Here is a 21973-nt window from a genome sequence, read left to right as displayed (position 1 = left end):
TGTATAGGGAATATACTTCCACATCAATTGCCCTAATTTTCCGTAAAATGCACCACCCCAATTTAGAATGACCTTCGTTACACTCCCCTGGGTTACCCACATTACTCCGAAAAACAAAAGATTCCCATCCATATCTTGTGAGAGGAGCAATGTAGAAGGAGATGAGCTAAGGTTTCTTCCGCAGAGTGACAGAGTGTGCACCAGCTTGTGAGGTTGAGTGATCTTTCTTTTAGGCGATCACAAGTGTTAATGCATTTATATGAGACGGTCCAAGCAAAAGCCGCGATACGTGGGGGCAGCGTGATTTGCCATATGCGGACGTGCGGAGAAGTCCTTCCGCGATCGTTGCTAAGTTTCCAGGAAAATGATCTGGCAGAAAAGCCACTTTGCGGATCTGGAGTCCATAGACATCTATCCGCTTGATTTGCTGATAAGTAGCACTTGGAAAGTATTTGAAGCAGATTCGCAAAGGTGTTTATCTCACTCTTCTTGAGGTGCCTCCTGAGCCGGATATCCCAAAACTGATCCCCAAGGGCAGCACCTCTTACCATATAGTCTGCCACAGTGGCCTCCGGATTTACTGCAAGCCTGAAGATCTCAGAGTAAGACTCAGATAGGCATGAGTCCCGTGACCATAAATCCTTCCAAAAACGTACATGATCTCCCACCCCCACCCTGTATCTCACGAGTGATTGAAAATCCGATCCAACAGAAGATATCGATTTCCAAGCTCCAGAACCCTTTCCCCGTGGGAGCTCACGAGTGATCCAGTCTCCCCATCCCCGGCCGTATTTCCCCCCTATAATACTGTGCCGTAATGCTTCTTTTCGGTTCCAAATCTCCAAAACCATTTCCCAGTAGGGATTTATTCTGTAGCTTTATCTGTCCGATGCCCAGGCCCCCATTCTTCTTGGATCTGCAAACTTTCTTCCACTTTAACAAATGTCTCATTCTCTTGCCCTCTTCAGACCCTTCACATAAAATGTCTCTTTGTATATTTTCAATCCGACTTGCAATCTTAATCGGGATTTTAAAAAGGGACATGTAATATATGGGCATTTTTTACAGGGCCGCCTTAATCAGGGTAATTCTACCCCCAAAGGAAAGGTATGACTTCTTCCAGGATGCTACCTTCCTTTCAATTCTTTCCAGTACCGGATCCCACATCGCTTGCTTAGGAATCCCAAAGCCCAATGGTATTCCGGGATAGGTAATAAGGAATTTGTATTCCGCGCACCCCAAAATTTCAGCAATGGCAGCAGTACAATGGTCATCCAGATTGATGCCAACGATACCACTTTTAGAGAGATTTACCTTTAATCCCGTAGTTATGTTGAACCACCAGAACAACCGTCTCAAGTTGGTTATCTGCTTTATATCGTCTTTCAAAAAAACCAGCGTATCGTGAGATGTGATACCGTTTCAGAATTTCGATACGCCCGTAACCCAGAAATATAACCACACAATTCCGCCTTCTTAAACAACAAACTCAATGCTTCTGGTTACATGATGAAAAGGTATGGAGATAGAGGATCACCCTGTCGGAGGCAGCGAGAAGATCCAAGGAAACCTTCAGCAGAGCCGTTGGTGGAGACTGAAACCGAAATTTGCCGAAATTTCGGTTAATTGTAATTTAAAAAAAAAAAAAATGTTACAAAATTTCGAAATGAATTAAATATTCTTTTTTAATTATTACCAAATTTTGACCGAAATTTCGGTTTTCCGAAGGTCCGAAATGGTTACCGAAACCGAAATTTTAATCCATAGATGACACACAAGCATTCTTCCACCCTCTCCACTTCGTACCAGAACCCATCCTCTTTAAAATATAATCTAGCACGTTCCAATCAACATGATCATAAGCTTTCTCAAGATCCACCTTGACAATTACGCCTCTTTCCCTCTGGCTTTTCAGAGTATCTAGAATCTCATTAGCAATTAAAATCGCATCCAAGATCTGCCGCTTCTGCACAAAGGCTCAATGTAATTTTGAAACAACATCGCCCATCACCACCTTCAATCGTATCGCCAGAGCTTTAGCAAGTAGTTTATATAAACTATGTAAAAGACTTATAGGCCGGAAATCCCCGATTTCAATAGCACCAACTTCTTTTGGTATAAGAGTGATAAAGGTAGTATTGACCGCCTTGTTCAGTTTGCCTCGAGCATGGAATTCATGCATGAAAACAAGTACCTCATCTTTTATGATATTCCAATACCGTAGATAAAAGCCCATTGGAAAGCCGTCGGGTCCAGGTGCCTTTTCCTTCTGCATGATGTTCAGAGTCTTTTCCACTTCCTCCATTCTAAACGGTCTTTCGAGCCACGCCATTCTATCCTCTGATATTCTCCTAAAGTTCAGAACACCAAGCTTTGGGCGCCATCAATGCTTTGCCGTATACGTTGTCGAGTAAAAGTCCACAATGTGGTCACGAATGACGGCCTTGTCCTCCACCAATTTGTCCCCCACCCAGAGGCAATTTATAGTGTTTATCCTTCGATGGACACTTGCCATACGATGAACTTGGTATTTCTGTCACCTTCTGTTAGCCAGATAGCTCTGGATTTTTGCCTCCAACTGATCTCCTCACACAGAATTATTTCTTCGTATTCGGTCTTCAACTCAGATCTTTTTTGCTGGTCAGCATCCACCAACATAGCATTCTCCTCCAGATTTTCCAAGGCCCCCAATTCCACCAATAATTCAGTTTTACGATTCTCAGTGGCTAATTTCATCCGTTTTGCCTATTCCTTTATCCTTACTTTGAGTGCTTTAAACTTCTCGCACAGAACGTGCCCCCTCCACCCTTCGAACTGCAACTCTTTCCACCATGCTACAATTTTCAAGGAGAACTCTTCAGCTTCACAGAGTGCCATGTCTAATCTGAAGGGTCGCGGCCCACCTGAATACTCCTCTAGCTCTAGCATTACCTGATTATTATTTGAGATCGGCTTCGGCAGTGCACGCTGATGGTTCTGTGGGTACATCTCCTCCCATTCCTTTGAAACTAGAATCCGGTCCAATCTACTGAGACCTAATCGTTCCTGGTTATTCGTCCACGTAAATCATTGACCTTCCAAAGGTAAGTCGATCAGCTCACAATACTGTATTGTGTTAGATAGATTACGCATACTGGTGGTAATTCGACCCACACGGTTTTTTTCTTCCGGGAACCGAATGGTATTAAAGTCCCCACTGAGAATCCACGTTCCTTGCCATTGACGGTGTATTTCCTTCAATTCCGTCCGTAAGGACTGCCTGTCCCGAGCCCTAGATGGTCCATGGACAGCAGTAAACAACCATTGAAGGTTAGAGGTGCGGGATGTGAAAGCAACCGATATGGTATGTTCCTTGATAAATGACTCCTCCATATCAAACATATTGTCCTTCCAGATCACTATGATCCCCCCAGAATTGCCTCTGGAACCTTTAGCAACCCAACTGCTATTAGTTCTTCCCCAAATGGTATTAATAGCATTCTCCGTCACCATCTCCATTTTTGACTCAATTACCGCAACTATGCAAGGGCCCCTTGCCATACACATATTTTTTACGGCCAACTGTTTTCTTTCCGAACACAAACCCCTAATATTCCAGAAGATTACCTTCATCTTTAACCTCATTTTATCCCAATGTAACCCGAAGCTAGCACCCGCCTCATTGCAGTCGCGCTAACTCCCTACTCCCCTTCCCCCTCCCCCTCCCCCTATTTTTCACCACGGAGGCCGTCTTTTCATCCCTCACTACGATTTCAGTGATAATTTCGCGAGTGGTTTCTATGTCGTCCTGAAAGAGAATACACATATCACACCCCATTTCAGACATGGCTTCAAACTCGTCCGACTTGTTACTGTCGGAGGATATTTGTACTTCTGTTCTTTGCATACATGCCTGAATTTGACCATGGAGGTCAGCCTCTAAAGAGTCCTCTTTACCCCGATTTTCCGAATCTCCAGACATAGCTTCCGTAATTTTCATTCCTTCTCCATGGTTCTCAACATCTTGCTTGTTTTGGTTCATCGTCTCTGGCATCGACTCCATACCAAATTCCTCAGCCGGGGCTCCTGCCCGTTTTTTTTCGCCTCATCAAAAGTTTCTTTACCCATAATTTGAGGAATAATAGAATTCTTCCCCACCGACGATGGCATAGCCGAAGTATTTTCCATTCTACTCCATTTTAGAGCAAGATATTCTTGAATTACCTCCTCCGTTTTGTACGGACTTTCCTTGCAGATACGATCATTAGAACCCCATTTTGTCACCAACTCCACAACTTGTTGTACAAGACTTTCAATCTTAGATCCAGCGTCTCGCCGGTTCCTTTCCTGTCTTTCCCCCGTCATTGAAATACCGCCTGAATCACTACCGCCAGACCTGCCCAGGGATATTTTTCTTTTTTTCTTCAGGTGAAAGCTACTATAGTGGTGGTTTGCAGCTTTGAAATACCTGTCCATTTTTTATGGACATCTGTTGTAAGACGTGTCCCGCCTTGTGTGGGGGACCACACCGCCCAACACTTGTCTGTCATTATCAGAGCGCACCTTTGACGCGTTATCAAGACATAGAGCACGCTGCACGCGTCTCTTTTTCGTCCACGATTCTGGTACGGATTGTGTTTGAAACAATGGTGCTGATCGTCTCGGTTGATGCGTCTGTCTCATTATCTGAAGGACCATTTTCCAACCAATTATTTCCATCCACCTTGCCCCCCCTTAGTCGCCACGTTATACCGGCAGCTGTAGTGCTTATCCTTCCCGTTCTCAGCGCGCCTTTTTGACCAGTTTGAATCAACGGTCACGATCTCCTTACTCGGAAAAACCGCCCCTGGATCCAACGGCTCTTTCCCTTTTCTCAATCTTTCTCTCCGCCACTCATCTTCCTGTGGGTCCACCTCTTTCATGTGATCCAATGGCACAGGGATCGTCTTCCCGGAATTAGTTTTTGCTTTTTGTCCATTGACTTTAAAGTGGTTTTCCGTCCTCCCCTCTTCTTCCGCTCCGTTTTTACCAATACCTCCCTCGTCAAATGGATAAGGTTCTGTATTGGCAATTCCAGCCGCCGCCGGAATTTTGATTTCATCCCCGAACTCGCCTGCCACGCCGATGGAGTAGCACCTCTTTTCAACTTTCAGATTCACCACTGATCTTAGGAATGCCCACTCCGATGTAAACACCTTCGCTTTCGCATACTCCATGCTTTGAGAGTTGTCACCTTCCATTTTCACCCCCATTACCGTACCAAACAGACTTCCCATATTGCTCTTGGAGCATCTTTCGTCACTTACTTTCTTCTTCCTGTTAACTCCCGCATTCTCGTTCTCATTTTGCCATCCCCTTGGTCGTTAGTTCCTTTGGTCCTTTGTGCCTTCGTACCACGTCTCCTCTATTGTTCCGTCGCCTCCTCCATCCTTCCAACTTCCACCACCTCTCTCTCACTCTCTCCACCTAAAATTCGGCGAGTATTTTTTTGTACTATTGATTATTTTTTTCTGCTGAGTTGCCACCAAACTATCTATTGGATGAGGAAGACAAATCCGCGAGTTTGCCGACGATACGTTGGTTTTTCGACAATACGTCATTGTTAATTTTCAAAAAATAATAATTTATACATCATTGTTTTCTCTATTTGAAGGCTATATCTATGATTTCCTCTCAGATTGTTTTGACACTCCGAGTGCGTGGAAATTAATATCCACTTAAATGCAAATCTGTCATAACACATGAAAATTTTCCTACAGCAACTCAAGGAAATCGTAGCCAAACAGGCGGAGTTAGGCGTTGAAGTTGCTGTGTTGCCACCAAACTACCTATTGGATGAGGAAGACAAAGCTTATGAAATAGAAGATCAAAGCCGTGTTGGGAATAAGATGGGCAGATTCCAAAACAAGTTTAATAAAAGATTTAAGCATTTGCCGACACAACCAGCGTTCCAAAAGGCAAAGGTTAGATTATGAGCCATTGCAAGCACCCAACTCAGACATTAGGAAGCCAACCCTTTTGGAGAAGCTACTGAGTAGGGATATAAAGTGGGATAAGAGCCATATATTGCAAGTTTTCAGGTTCATGATTTTGAACTCTTTCTTCAAGGACTGGCCTGAGAAGCCTTTAGAGTTTCCAGTGATTACATTGAAAGATGGAGGCTGCAAGGATGAGATTGTCAATGAGAGATTTCCTTTAAAAGAGGGAAATGATTCTGTTTCTAAGGTGGTTGAAAATGTCATGGTTCAGGAAATTGAAATTGAAAACTATGATCGCAGTATAGTTGATGAAGAGAACAATGACGATGATGATGAAAGTGGAGAAGAGATGATTTGTGAGGATGTTGGTGTAAAGGATTTTCTGGAGAGCAAACTGAGAAATCAGAGGGAGAGGAGGGAGAAATCGCGTTAATGGTAACATTGGAACGATGAATCAAGAGGCTTGGAGATTGGTATTGGAAGTGATGCAACTATGTAACTTAAAATATAGACAGTGTTGGAGATTCTGCGGAAAACTATGATAGAAGAGACAAAGACAGACCACAATGCAACTGTGTGGGAGCTGAAGGGAGGTAGCCTTGCAGACTAATCACTGGATGTCATCAATCTTCTCTCTCATGCAGGGATTCTTTTTCATGTAGGGATTCTTTTCTCTCTACTGGCTGAGTTGTTTGTCTACTTTCTTTAAGGCCTATGAGGTGGATTTCTTTTGCAGAATTCAAGTAGATCTTGGTGATATGATTGTTTTCCAGCTTAATATGTTGTTGACGCAATTATTGTGGCTGAAGCCACTGTGAATCAAGCAAGAACATAAACATCTTCTCGTTTTTATAGAAGAATCCATGGGGCGAAGGATTAATTGGATTAAATTGTTGTTACGTCGCCTCCTCCATCCTTCCAACTTCCACCACCTCTCTCTCACTCTCTCCACCTAAAATTCGGCGAGTATTTTTTTGTACTATTGATTATTTTTTTCTGCTGAGTTGCCACCAAACTATCTATTGGATGAGGAAGACAAATCCGCGAGTTTGCCGACGATACGTTGGTTTTTCGACAATACATCATTGTTAATTTTCAAAAAATAATAATTTATACATCATTGTTTTCTCTATTTGAAGGCTATATCTATGATTTCCTCTCAGATTGTTTTGACACTCCGAGTGCGTGGAAATTAATATCCACTTAAATGCAAATCTGTCATAACACATGAAAATTTTCCTACAGCAACTCAAGGAAATCGTAGCCAAACAGGCGGAGTTAGGCGTTGAAGTTGCTGTGTTGCCACCAAACTACCTATTGGATGAGGAAGACAAAGCTTATGAAATAGAAGATCAAAGCCGTGTTGGGAATAAGATGGGCAGATTCCAAAACAAGTTTAATAAAAGATTTAAGCATTTGCCGACACAACCAGCGTTCCAAAAGGCAAAGGTTAGATTATGAGCCATTGCAAGCACCCAACTCAGACATTAGGAAGCCAACCTTTTGGAGAAGCTACTGAGTAGGGATATAAAGTGGGATAAGAGCCATATATTGCAAGTTTTCAGGTTCATGATTTTGAACTCTTTCTTCAAGGACTGGCCTGAGAAGCCTTTAGAGTTTCCAGTGATTACATTGAAAGATGGAGGCTGCAAGGATGAGATTGTCAATGAGAGATTTCCTTTAAAAGAGGGAAATGATTCTGTTTCTAAGGTGGTTGAAAATGTCATGGTTCAGGAAATTGAAATTGAAAACTATGATCGCAGTATAGTTGATGAAGAGAACAATGACGATGATGATGAAAGTGGAGAAGAGATGATTTGTGAGGATGTTGGTGTAAAGGATTTTCTGGAGAGCAAACTGAGAAATCAGAGGGAGAGGAGGGAGAAATCGCGTTAATGGTAACATTGGAACGATGAATCAAGAGGCTTGGAGATTGGTATTGGAAGTGATGCAACTATGTAACTTAAAATATAGACAGTGTTGGAGATTCTGCGGAAAACTATGATAGAAGAGACAAAGACAGACCACAATGCAACTGTGTGGGAGCTGAAGGGAGGTAGCCTTGCAGACTAATCACTGGATGTCATCAATCTTCTCTCTCATGCAGGGATTCTTTTTCATGTAGGGATTCTTTTCTCTCTACTGGCTGAGTTGTTTGTCTACTTTCTTTAAGGCCTATGAGGTGGATTTCTTTTGCAGAATTCAAGTAGATCTTGGTGATATGATTGTTTTCCAGCTTAATATGTTGTTGACGCAATTATTGTGGCTGAAGCCACTGTGAATCAAGCAAGAACATAAACATCTTCTCGTTTTTATAGAAGAATCCATGGGGCGAAGGATTAATTGGATTAAATTGTTGTTACGTCGCCTCCTCCATCCTTCCAACTTCCACCACCTCTCTCTCACTCTCTCCACCTAAAATTCGGCGAGTATTTTTTTGTACTATTGATTATTTTTTTCTGCTGAGTTGCCACCAAACTATCTATTGGATGAGGAAGACAAATCCGCGAGTTTGCCGACGATACGTTGGTTTTTCGACAATACATCATTGTTAATTTTCAAAAAATAATAATTTATACATCATTGTTTTCTCTATTTGAAGGCTATATCTATGATTTCCTCTCAGATTGTTTTGACACTCCGAGTGCGTGGAAATTAATATCCACTTAAATGCAAATCTGTCATAACACATGAAAATTTTCCTACAGCAACTCAAGGAAATCGTAGCCAAACAGGCGGAGTTAGGCGTTGAAGTTGCTGTGTTGCCACCAAACTACCTATTGGATGAGGAAGACAAAGCTTATGAAATAGAAGATCAAAGCCGTGTTGGGAATAAGATGGGCAGATTCCAAAACAAGTTTAATAAAAGATTTAAGCATTTGCCGACACAACCAGCGTTCCAAAAGGCAAAGGTTAGATTATGAGCCATTGCAAGCACCCAACTCAGACATTAGGAAGCCAACCTTTTGGAGAAGCTACTGAGTAGGGATATAAAGTGGGATAAGAGCCATATATTGCAAGTTTTCAGGTTCATGATTTTGAACTCTTTCTTCAAGGACTGGCCTGAGAAGCCTTTAGAGTTTCCAGTGATTACATTGAAAGATGGAGGCTGCAAGGATGAGATTGTCAATGAGAGATTTCCTTTAAAAGAGGGAAATGATTCTGTTTCTAAGGTGGTTGAAAATGTCATGGTTCAGGAAATTGAAATTGAAAACTATGATCGCAGTATAGTTGATGAAGAGAACAATGACGATGATGATGAAAGTGGAGAAGAGATGATTTGTGAGGATGTTGGTGTAAAGGATTTTCTGGAGAGCAAACTGAGAAATCAGAGGGAGAGGAGGGAGAAATCGCGTTAATGGTAACATTGGAACGATGAATCAAGAGGCTTGGAGATTGGTATTGGAAGTGATGCAACTATGTAACTTAAAATATAGACAGTGTTGGAGATTCTGCGGAAAACTATGATAGAAGAGACAAAGACAGACCACAATGCAACTGTGTGGGAGCTGAAGGGAGGTAGCCTTGCAGACTAATCACTGGATGTCATCAATCTTCTCTCTCATGCAGGGATTCTTTTTCATGTAGGGATTCTTTTCTCTCTACTGGCTGAGTTGTTTGTCTACTTTCTTTAAGGCCTATGAGGTGGATTTCTTTTGCAGAATTCAAGTAGATCTTGGTGATATGATTGTTTTCCAGCTTAATATGTTGTTGACGCAATTATTGTGGCTGAAGCCACTGTGAATCAAGCAAGAACATAAACATCTTCTCGTTTTTATAGAAGAATCCATGGGGCGAAGGATTAATTGGATTAAATTGTTGTTACGTGTAATTAATATTGGTGAGGAGTTGACTACTAATTTGATCTCTGTCCATGGTTGTGAGTTTTTCTTTCTTTGCTACTTAAGCCTTTCACTAGAAAGGGTGATATAAGTCATCATGATTGGGACCTGATGGTGGAACGGATGGCAGCTATGTTGGAAAATTAGGAAGGTTAATATCTTTACCTTCCCGGTAGGCTTAATCATGTACAGGTGCCTTAATGTGACATTTTTGGTTATTTTCTGTCTGCCCAATCAAATAAATTCATATGGATTTTCTTTGAAACGATGACTTCCCCCATACCATGAAAGTTCACCTTGTAAACTAGAATAAAGTTTGTTTTTCTAACAGGGTTGGTGGGCTTTGAATTAAGAACATAAGGAGTCGCAATTTTGCCGATTTTCTATCCATTTATAGTATTCATGCCCCTTTGAAAAAAAATTTGAAAAAGTTCATTGGAATTCTCCTTGGGCTGATGCTCCCCTAATCAAAGAAGTTCACTTTGTAAATCGACATCAAATTTGTCTGAGAGGGTTGGTGGTGGACTTGCCATTCAGAGCATAAGGAGTCAAAATTTTCCTTTGATAGCTAAGGATTGTGCATTGTCTAAGAGGGTTGGTGGTGGACTTGCCATTCAGAGCATAAGGATTGTGCATAATCATATCCAATTCTGACAATCTTAGGGCCAAAATCATCATCACAAAAATACAAAATCAAGGCAAATGTCTCCAGTTTGGGTGATCGAATTTGGAAGGATCACATATTTTTTGTACTTAGAACCAAGGATATAAGTCTTCCATCGGTGGATTTATATATGATATTGGATATGTGGCTACCTTTTCGGGTTGGATAAGTGGTATGAAGAAACGACTTTTGCTTTGACTTTTCCCACTTTATTCAGAACGGCTATAAATAAAAAGAAGATATTTTTGTTACTTTATACTGAGATGCTTGTAAGCGCCTTAAATAGATTTTGATTAAATAGCTTCATTTTGATGCGGATGTATACGAAAGTCTCCTCTTCCCTCTTTCGCTTCTCCTGTTCACTTTTACAATCTTGTCCACGAGCTATAAGGATCCAACCCTTTGAAAGTATGAAGTTACCATTGGATAGCTTGGTGGAAACAAGTTCAGGTAAGAACAAGAAGGAAAGAAAAAAGAAAAAGAAAAAATTAGGGTGCCATTAGATGCAACCACAATAGGAGTACAAACTGTTGCCATCTTGGCAACATGGAGCAAATGCCTCGTCATAACCAATGCCATTGGAGAACGATGTATTTCTGATAGTCAAAACTCAATCTGATGGGAGTAAAGAGCGCTACAAATCGCGTTTGGTAGGTCAAGGTTTTTCTTTGTATTTGGGGGTGATCAAGAAAGAGTGAGACAGAGTTATGATGCTTACAACATGCACGTAAGTTAAGTTACCATGCTTTTGCTAACCTGCACTAACTTAAGGATGTGTATTGTAGCAAAAAAAATTGAACAAAACAAGTGAGAGATGCAACTACTAAAAGTGGTTTTGAAGTTAGGGGTTTGAATAGAGAAAAATAGGCCGAAAGAAGGGATAAGGCAAATAAAAAGGAAAACATGGGCTGACAGTAGAGAAAGGACACATTAGGGATTTGAAATGAAGTTCAAAGAAGAAATGAGAAAGATTTGATAAGAAGAAAAGGAACCAGAAGAGGAATTCGAGGGATTTCACAAGAACAAGAAGGGATACCTTTACTCGCAATCCACTATGTTATCATGTTGGACAAATTAAAGAAAAATTAAGGATGAGAAGAAGGATGAAAATAACAGAAGGGGGGAATTAGGCTGGATGGACATTTTCCACTATTAAAAGCATGGGTCAAATGACATTTAAACCGCAAAACAAAACAACAATAAAAAACTGACCAAACGACCCTATATGTATATATTTTGAAATGATCCAAACTACCCTATATTATCAAATATTTACATTCTAACATATGCATATATGATGATATGTATATATAATGATATTCACACACGTACATCCTTAGGCCATTTTGTGGGTCAAAGTCGTGACAAAGGCAGGGCAGTTTATCTTGGAATAATTATGGTCTTAACATCCTGCCAAGCAGTACATCTTTACAATTCTTTTTTTTTTTTTGAAATGGCAATATATTGAAAAAGAGAACCGAGATGGTCCTCAAGGAATACAATGGATTACAAAGAAAAAAAGAAAACATCAAAACAAAACAGCTCACGGAGGGAGAAAGTCAAACCACTCCAACCCCAGTCTATGAACCCCCGATCTAGCAAGGGAGTCAGCTTCACCATTAGCTGATCTCCTAACTTGCTTAAACACAATAGAAGAGACTGAGGTAAGATCAGAGATCTCCTCAAAGTAGCTAAGGAATCTCCAAGGAGGAACCACTCTCCCCGAAAGCCAACTAATAACATTGGAGGAATCACCTTCCACTATCACCCTATCATAAACCTCTCTACTCAGATGCTTTATCCCATGATATGCCGCTCCGAGTTCCGCTTCAGATGAGTCACTTCTACCAATAGGACCCGAGTAAGCCCAAGATACCAGACCTAGATAATCTTTACAAAGACCTCCAACCCCCTATTGCCCAAGATACCTCCAACCCCACCTTTTTCTACAAAGCCCAAGATACATCTTTACAATTCTATCATGGGATGGAAGAATCTTTTTCACTCAAATCTAGTTTAATGCCTCTTTTTTGTATCGTAGTTTATTATGCAGTTTCTTGCATCACATAAGCTTAAGGTGCTTAATATGTGGCCATACTTCGTGAGTGTTTTCATGTTGTTTTACTTGAAAATGGATGCAATTAATTGTTACATGACTTTGATGTCATATTTTGCGATTCATATTTGGACAGGAGAAAGAACTTATTGAGAGACATAACGTGTGGCTTAATGATGAGTTAACAGCGAAACTAAACAGTCTCATTGAACTTCGCAAAGCACACACTGAATTTGAGGCAGATATGACGGCTAAACTTGTTGGTGTAAGTATGTGACCATTTTCTCCAGGCTACTGATGTCAGAAGTTTTTGAACCATTTTCTAATTTTGTCTTTCAGGTTGAGAAACGAGTTAATGATTGTTCAAGTGCTTTAAAGTGGAACAAAGAAAGAGTCAGGGAACTAGAATTGAAACTGACATCAGCCCAAGAGGTATGATTTGTTCTAGCTGGAGTACATCAATTTGCATGTCTTGTTCTGTATCTTACCCAAGGTTTAAAATTTCGGTTTCAGACATATCCGAAACCGAAATTTCAGACGAAATACCGAAATTTTGTCCGAAATCCTTAAAAAAAAAAAAACGAATATCATTATTTGGCCAAAATTTCTGAAAACGTAATTTTAGAAAAAAAAATTTTAAAAATAATATTTTTTCCAAAATTTTGGACTCTTGCTGAAATTTCGGATTCATGTGATTTTGGTTTCGGTCCCAACCAAAATCCGAAATTTAAAACCACGATCTTACCTTATCCATTTGCTGTATTTCCTCAATGCAGGAATTATGCTCATCTAAAAATACTGCTGCGGCTAACGAAGAGCACTTCTCTGCTGAGCTATCAACTGTAAGATTGACAGGAAACAATTATATTTCAAATTGGAGCTTTCTAAATATCGGAATCTTGTCTATTGCATGATTAATTTAGTGCTGCTGTGATTAGTGTAGTCTTGAGAGGAAGAATATAATTTCTTCAAATGGATTATGAGTTGGTACAGTTTGGAAGTTATCTATCCCTAATCTTAGGTTTCTGTGTCACTGGTTAAGTTATTAATTTTCTTTCTTGTAATCAGGTTGCAATACCTAATCAGAAAAAGTTGGTTTTGGTTAGCCTTATGGGTGTGTGCAGTTGTTGGTATATATTTTTTCCATTGGTTGGGATAACATTTACTAGTCTTTTCTCTTGAACAAACAATGTGTTTTTATTTGTTACATGAGATCATGGTTTTTTCTTCCTTTCATTGATTCTGCTAGAATAAGTTTGGTTTCGAGGGCCAGAAATTATACCTTGGGAAAATTTCCTTCCCCATGAATATGGGAACTGGTGGGTGCTAACTTCAAATATCTTGACAGAACTTGGGGTTTCCTTGAAATAGTCAGTGAATACCAATGGGAACTGGTGGGTGCTAACTTCAAATATCTTGACAGAACTTGGGGTTTCCTTCAAATAGTCAGTGAATACCAAAGGGACAATCCCATTTCTTTAGCCAATTGATTACCAGCATAGAATAACCTTTGACCCACACTTAGGAAAGACTCAATTCTGCCAAAAAACTTGAACCTGCTCCAAAACATTTTTACTTCAGCATCATTTGCATGATAATCACCCGATTATACTACATAAGGAAAAACTACAACCCTTGATGAGTCAGTAATTTGCTTTAACTAAGACCATCTCAGTCTGTTTTTAAATGAAACTTTGACCATTCAAAAAAAAATAAAAAAATAAAATCCTTAACTCAGAAGATCTTCACATGAGAAAACTACAACCACTGAAGAGTCCGTAATAACAGCTACATTGCCATCAATCTGCTCTTTGCATTTCCATTATTAATTAATTTCCTACTTTTGCCAATGCTGAGTTTCATATAACCAGGAGACAGTTTACAACACATGCCCTTTTTTCTTTGGGACTTAGAGAAATCCCTACATATCCCACCAGTCATGAACAAGTACGTTTAAGGGGATACAAATGAAGCAATCCACTTTTAAGACATGCTCTGAGAGTTCGATAATGATTGACTGAAGTATCTACCTTAGGCTAGATAATACGCCAGACTTAAGGTCTTTATGTTTGCTAAGCCAGAGAAACAGAATTTCCCATGGACTTTTTTCTCTTATCACCCATTTGTCTGCGAAACCATTTCCACTATTGACATTTTTTGGATCAATTTTTAAAATTATTTTCATTCCGTCCTTGTCACTAGATGAATGTTGTCTATGGACACGGGATGAACAGGTGGGAACGATTCTCAATTCTAATCACAAAATTTGCAAGCAGTCATAGTGCATATCCTGCTAGTCTTCATTTGATTGCTAATAGTGAAAATCCACTATCCCATGGGAGGCAGTTTTGTCCCAGATCGATGGGTAGGTTAAGGCTAGTCATAATTTTTACAATTGGCCAATGTATCATGTCATGTATGAAGTGGGAAAAGGAATTTTTAGACCATTTGCCTATTCATTCTATTACTATTCATATTGTTTGGAGTTTCATTTTGTCTGTTTGGTTGTTGTATTTGGGTAAAGCTGAAATTTTGGCTCTGTATAAATTGCTCCTTGTCTGTCAAGAGGTAAAGCTCAAAGAACATAGTAAAAGGATATTCCAAAAAAAAAAACAAGGAGGCAATGTACTGTCTCAAGGATCATTCTCAAGACTATAGTTTGGTGGGCGATCCTCCTTAAGTGCTTCCATGGGGTTGGGGTGTATGAGCTTAGAAAGATGTGGGATTTCTATCTCAAAGTTCTGAGATTCATGATAGGGTTTTCCCCCATTGGTATCATTTTCTCTTAGAGCTCTCAAGCTGAATTTTGATGGGTCAAACGTTGTCAATCTTGGTTAGATAGGTGTTGTTGCATTGGTCCTCAGAATAGTTGGGGAAAGGATTTCATTGAAGCGGAAATTTTTGCTTTTTGTCAAGGAATTAAGCTTCTTACAACTTTTTGCGGTTCACTTTTTTGTTGAAGAGGATCCCCTCAATGTGTGATGATTTGGAATGGATATGGGCTGGTCTTTCCATGGATGTTGGCAAATACGATTGAAGAGATGTCGGAGCTCTGTTGAGTTGTTCAAGCATTCTTAACTTACATTGGGATTGGGAGAGATGCTAACTCTGATGCGGATTCTTTGGCATGTGAAGGTGTCCAATGTATGGAGCTGGTGGCTAGCGATCATTTCTCGATCTAGGGAGGGGGCATTGCCACAATTTTAGTATGTTTAGTTCTTAGCACGGTGTATGTTTTTTCTCCTTAAAGAAATTTCTCCATTCAAAAATAAAATAAAAATGAAAGCCTATGAGATGAGTCAAAAGCCCAAATTTCTTCATCCTCAACAATTGAAGGCTCCACATACACTCCATGGAGGTATGCAATGAGACTCAAATTCAGTTGAAACTTTTTAGGATACATAATCTCTAAGAAGGAGTGACCAAGGTTTTAAATTTGGTTTCAGTTTCGATTTCGGTTGCCATGGAAATAGAAACATTTCGGGTTTTAGTTGAAAATTTTGGTGGAAATACTGTAAAATCACGCAAACATATAAAAACCTATGCAAATGATAGAATTTAAAGATGAAACTTCAGGAAAGGCCAAGCATTGCTTGGGATGTTGGGGTACGGTAACGTGGAAGCAAAAGTGAAAAGTTTTATGGCATGTGTCCTTTCTTGCAACCATATGGGTTCTATGGAAAGAAAGAAATGCGCGAGTCTTCAAGGGAGTTTCATGGAGGCCGCTATTTCTCTTCAACAAAATCATTGCAATCACAAGCACATGGGTAAAAATGCTTCCGTAGTTCGCCTTTATATCAGCATATGATCTATGGTATGGATGGAAAGTAATTTGCACTGAGGCTAGTGAAGACCAAAGTCTCATCCAAGAATGGAAGCCGCCGGATCAAGGATTGCTTAAACTCAATTTTTTTTGATGACAATAGGTATCCCCACCCAATTTTTAGGGTGGGACTATTCCCTACGGATGTGCGCAATCACCCGTAAACAACGTGCATCGGGTAAGCCCAGGGGATTCGAACTCGCGTCACTGGGGAGCATAGATATAAATTCCGTTCCGTTCCGGCCGGAACGGACCGGATTTCCGGTTCCGGACTGGATTCCGGAACGGAATGGGCATATTTGCCGTTCCGGCCGGAATTCCGGTCCGTTCCGGTCATTCCGGTCGGAATTCCGGTTTCCGGCCGGAATGTCCGGAATTCACTGTTCCGGCCGGAAATGCGGAAAAATTCAAAAAAAATAAAAAAAAAAAAAATTACAAAAATGCCATTAAGGCGGTTGGGGAGTGTATTTTACAGATTTGCCCTCGTTTTATGACCGTTTTATAGTTGTTGGGAGGGCATTTTTCGTCTTTTTACAAAAAAATTCAAAAAAAAAACAAAATCCAAAAAATTACATAAATTCATTTATGGCTGTTGGGGAGTGTATTTTACACATTTGCCCTCATTTTGTGACTGTTTTGTAGTTGTTAGGAGGGCATTTTTTGTCTTTTTGTTATTAAACTTTGGTTTTTAAGTAATAAATATGTCTTTTAGTTCATTTAAGTGTTTCTTATATTTTTCTAACAATTTCTAATTTTTAAGGATTTTTTTCATATTTTTAACTATTTTTTTCAACCGGAACGGAAAGTTTCGACCGGAACGCTGAACGAAACGGCCGGAACACCGGAACGTTCCGTTCCAGTAGCCAAAACGGAACGGCGACCGGAACGGAATTTATAACTAAGCTGGGGAGCATACCCATGACTTTAAGCCAAAGAGCCACACCCGTACGGGTTTCTTAAACTCAACTTTGACAGGTCTAGTATTGGAAATCCGGGCCTATCTGGAATCCGGGGAACTCCTAAGAGATGACCAAGGGATGGTACTATGGGCTTACTCAGGCCAATAGGGATAACAAACTCAAATGAGTTGGAAGTGAGAGCGGTTCGCCATGGAATTAAACTTTTACATAGTACAGATTTGGAAAAAGGTGGAAATTGAAGGCAACTCGTTGAATGTCATCAGGTGGCTCAAAGGAACATATCTAATTCCTTGGAGATTTGCCTCCTTTGATGAAATCCACGATTGGGTGGATGGGGCATCTTTGTCCGTCCACAATATCAAGCGCTCAGCAAATGATGAGGCGAGCAGACTTGCAAATGGGTATCTAGAGAAAGCATCGAGTTGTTCAATTCTCTTCCTCAATATGGGTTGAGGCTATGCCTTTCCCTCTTCTTGTACTTTTATTTTAGACCTTCTCGGTCTATTCTTATTAATAATATCTTTTCACCATTAAAAAAAAAAAACAAAAACATGCAGGAAAGGTCGAAATAAGGAGAAATTCTCATTTAGAAAACATCGTGTGAGCAAGACAGCCATCCATAATGGTTTAAAACCATCAAACACCTAATGACATGCACTGCCACACATGTTTCATGATTTAGTAGATACCAAAATTCATATGTAGTTCATATAAATATATATACAAAATACATGCACCACATTTCACATGCAATTTATATAAATATAATTATGTAATACATACTAACATAGTATACCAATGTTACACTTACAATTTTTTTATGCGTTTCGATGGGAATGAATATGGAAATATTTCGGTCGTTTCGTGTCGGTTTCGTAGAAATTTAAAACCACGACATGGAACGTTATAGTGACCATACCCCGACCATCTTAGAGCTCATTATAGTATGGAACGGTAGGTGGGGAAGTTATAGCCGCTTTGAACATGCAAGTAATGGTATCTGCCCAAACTATCAACTATCGGCTCAGGATGCTGAGTCACCCGCATACGTTGAACCCTCGAAAAAACATCCACCAGGGTGGGAATGGGTGGGGAACTCACAATCTGCTGTCGGAGTTGAAGATAGTGAGGCCCTAACGAGTCAAGAAAACGGACAACACGCAACTCCTCCTGTCGTTTCTTGAGAACGACTGGATCAGTTGTAAACTGCTGCAATAGATCAAGTTCCTAACAGAGTGCGAGATAGTCCATGTAGTGGCCACTCACCGACTTGTCTCCCCTCTGAAGTCTAAACCATTCTGATAAACGATCACAAATACGCATATGATTATCTGCCCCAGAATACATTGTGGCTGTTTGTCCCAAACCTCCTTCGAGGACTGAAGATACATCAAGGAGGCAGCTATAGGGGGTTCCATACAACCCCAGAGAAATGATCTAACAACGGCATCATCTTCACGCCACTGATCATACTGCAGATCAGTAGTAGCTGGCGGTACACGTTCTAGAAAACGTATTTTTCTATGTCCAAGGAGATAAGTATATACGGCCATCTTCCACGGAGATAAATAATTTGTCCCATCTAACCTGATGGACGTCATCTGAAGGGGGGTTCCACATGCGAATTACTTGATTGGCCCGTAGAAATCGAAGAACGGGCCTCATCAAGTCGGGGGCAGCAGTTTGGTGGGAGGTTTGATCCTCAGAAGCCATAACAAAAGCACTACCAATCGCCAAAAAAGACAACAACCAACACCTTAAGGAATAAATCAAATCTCACAACCACTACAATTACCACAACGAACAATCAACTGTATAAAGTTACTAAAGAAAACATCTAGGAATCACCAAACGACCCCCTTCAACAACAACCACCAGTAATGAACGAAGATAACCCTTAGAAGAAACGAACAACACACCAACCAACAAAATCCATATGCGACAGAATCAACAATAACATAAACTACGAGAAGGGAACAACTCACATTACGAGAGGATAGGGTTAGGGCTTGGGTGAAGGGCTCTGGAAAGTGTATAGGTTGGAATAGAGGGTGCGGTTAGGGTTTTGGGTGTGAAGAGGAGGTGCGGTTAGGGTTTGGGTTTTGAATAGGGGTTGCAGCTAGGGTTTTGTGTGCTTGGGAGGTGCGGCTAGGGTTTTGAGGAGTGGAGAAAAGGAATGAACACAACTCAGAAGGGTGGAGAAAAGAAACGATCACGACTCGGAAGAAGGTTGGGTGGGGAGTGGAGAAAAGGAACGAACGCAACTCAGAAGGGTGTGGGTGGAGAAAAGAAACGAACACGACTCAGAAGAAGGGTTAGGGTTTAGGGAAAGAAGAAGAAAACCTACCTTTCTTCACCCATGGCTCTGATACGATGTAAAGTTACCAACTTCTCCAAAAGCTTAAGCTGTTGGAGAAAGGCGTTATTTATCTTTTATACTTTAACAAAACCAATATCACATTAAAATCACAGGACATTAGAGCTGAATTTGTTTTTATTTTCTGGAATTCCATAATGAAGAGGCCCTGAAAATGTGGACCCCATCCGTAATCTCCATGCCCCTCTTTTGATAATTTCCTTTTCCTGCTTACTTTTACACATTAAGGTCCAAATAATAAAATGAAAGTTTTTAAACGAGGCCCTCGAAGAGGGTGGGTGGGTAGGTTCGGATGGGGTGGGGAGTAATTTAATTCCATAAGAAATCTCTTTGTATTTTTTTAATTCTATTAATGCTCATCAAGAGAATTGTAATCATTGATTGGTGAAGAAGTTGGGGTGTTGGCTAAAGTAACCTTAGTAATTATTATTTTACTTGAAAAATATCGGTACTCAACTCTCAATGATTTGAGTTAGAGTCTCCATTTGCTCCACTGCCCTGATCCCATTCATGCTCCGTGAGGCCTCTCTTCTTAAGTGGAAGCCCAAGGTATCTAGGTGGGAATTGAACAGTCTCGCATCCCATGTCGATTCAATTAACTGTAACCTCTTCATCTAAGCATGTGTATGATTTTCCTTCATTGTTCATTTGTCCAATTTTCTTGTCAATAAAAGTAATCAGAGGCTATGGTTTCTTGCTCGATAGTCCGATTCTTCCGATCACTCTATAGGGTCTCCACACCATTTATCAAGCCCATAATTGGTATTCAACCCATCGTTTTTCCTCAATCTGTCTACTTGAACAATCATGAACACCGTGGTTTGGAGATCTTTAATGAAAACAGATTCAAATCAAAATGGAGATGCCGCGTTTTGAATTATATTTTCTTAGAATTCCTTGTGGGGGATCGACCATAAATCCATTCACCTAAATGCAAAGACTTTATAGTAAATCACCTAATATCGTAACTCTTAAGATTGAAAAATCTTCACGACCATTTGGCTAAGAGAGTCGCATGTTGCAGCCCAATGTTCTTTGGTTGAGACACCCGCTCCTAGTTCATCAAGTAAACTCTCCTAAATTTGGGGTCATCATTTCTTTTGGAAGTTCTGATGGATCCTCTCATTTCGCTTCACAACATAAAGGAAGATATTCTACACATGGAGAGAAAGTAAGTGGGATGTTAAATAAAGAGGCCATTAGGAGGGTGATCTTGCATGGGGGAGAGAAATATATACTTTCCCATGTCTCTAGTCTTGGCTGAATCCATTCTTGTAGTTGATCCTAGTAGCAGGGACACAGGCTGTCGTCTTGTAAGTGAAGGCTGAGGCATGGATGCCACATTGACTCCCAATTGACGAACGCCGATTCCATAGACGAAGGACTTGTGTCTAAAATTTTTTTGTGCGCTTATATTGTCATGGTGGGTGGCGTAGGGATGACATGCAGCATTGACCAGGCGAGCTAAAGAGAGGGGGGCAAGTCAGCGTCCGGTGGAATGAGCTTGGCCTTGATACTCGTTAGCTTCTTGAGCGATATCACTCACGGGCCAGGATAGCCACCAACCTTTGCACAACTCTACTCTAACCCATGGGTGGACTCACCCATAAACATCCCAAAGACACCATACAACTAGCCAAAGAATAGAGGACAATTTAGCAACTGGTTGATTTCTGGAGGGTGAAGTCCACACACCAAGTACAAATAGGGCTCCCTAGATAGTTCAAAGCCGAAAGCTCTATGCCCGCAAACTTCGACAACATGATAATGCACTCTCTCTGGCTGCTTTAGCTTGACAGATAAGCTAGATGCCAAAAAAAGTATTCGAAAGGTTAAATTCCTATCCAAGGTCATGTTTTAGGAACCCTATAAGCAAAAAAGTGAAGAAATTGTCCTCTATTAATTACAGTGGGAAATTGAACTGTGGAGATACATCATTGAGTCCATTTTTTCCATATGAGACTCAACTCCACTCAATTCAACTAAGCCTTTGCCCCAAACTAGTTGGGGTCGGCTAATGAATGCTTTAGAAAATTTTCATGAAGAAGGTGGAAGGATCTACCCGTCTCAAATTGACTAAGTCTAATCCTGACACTAGTTGGGTTCGTCCACATGGATCAATTTCTTCCGTTCTATCCTATTCAAGGTCATGTTTTCTGTTATATTCCTAGCCCTCAAGTCTTTCCTGACTGTTTCTACCCAAGTTGTTTTCGGTCTGCCCCTACCTCTTTTTACTCCATCAACGTGGCACGAGTTTTTCCATTTGAGCTATGCTTTGGCCGACACTTTGAATTTATTCCCGACACACGTGTCGTGTCCGACACGACACCGTAT

General features: G+C 40.5%; 1 protein-coding gene across 1 annotated transcript in view; it reads left to right on the top strand.

The window, feature by feature from the left end:
• NUA (nuclear pore anchor) overlaps nt 1-21973 on the top strand; it is a 129880-nt gene that overhangs the window by 11775 nt on the left and 96132 nt on the right. The window contains exons 4-6 of the mRNA XM_077376677.1: nt 12656-12784; nt 12859-12951; nt 13296-13361. Of these exons, the coding sequence (XP_077232792.1) occupies nt 12656-12784; nt 12859-12951; nt 13296-13361 (288 nt within the window). The remainder of the gene's footprint in view (nt 1-12655; nt 12785-12858; nt 12952-13295; nt 13362-21973) is intronic.

Source organism: Tasmannia lanceolata, unplaced genomic scaffold (assembly GCF_043159265.1).
Source record: "Tasmannia lanceolata isolate RefF3 unplaced genomic scaffold, GAP_Taslan_0.1 ptg000002l, whole genome shotgun sequence".
Lineage (NCBI taxonomy): Eukaryota > Viridiplantae > Streptophyta > Magnoliopsida > Canellales > Winteraceae > Tasmannia > Tasmannia lanceolata.
Note: the sequence above shows the minus strand (reverse complement) of the source record. Positions and strands in the feature narration are given on the sequence as shown.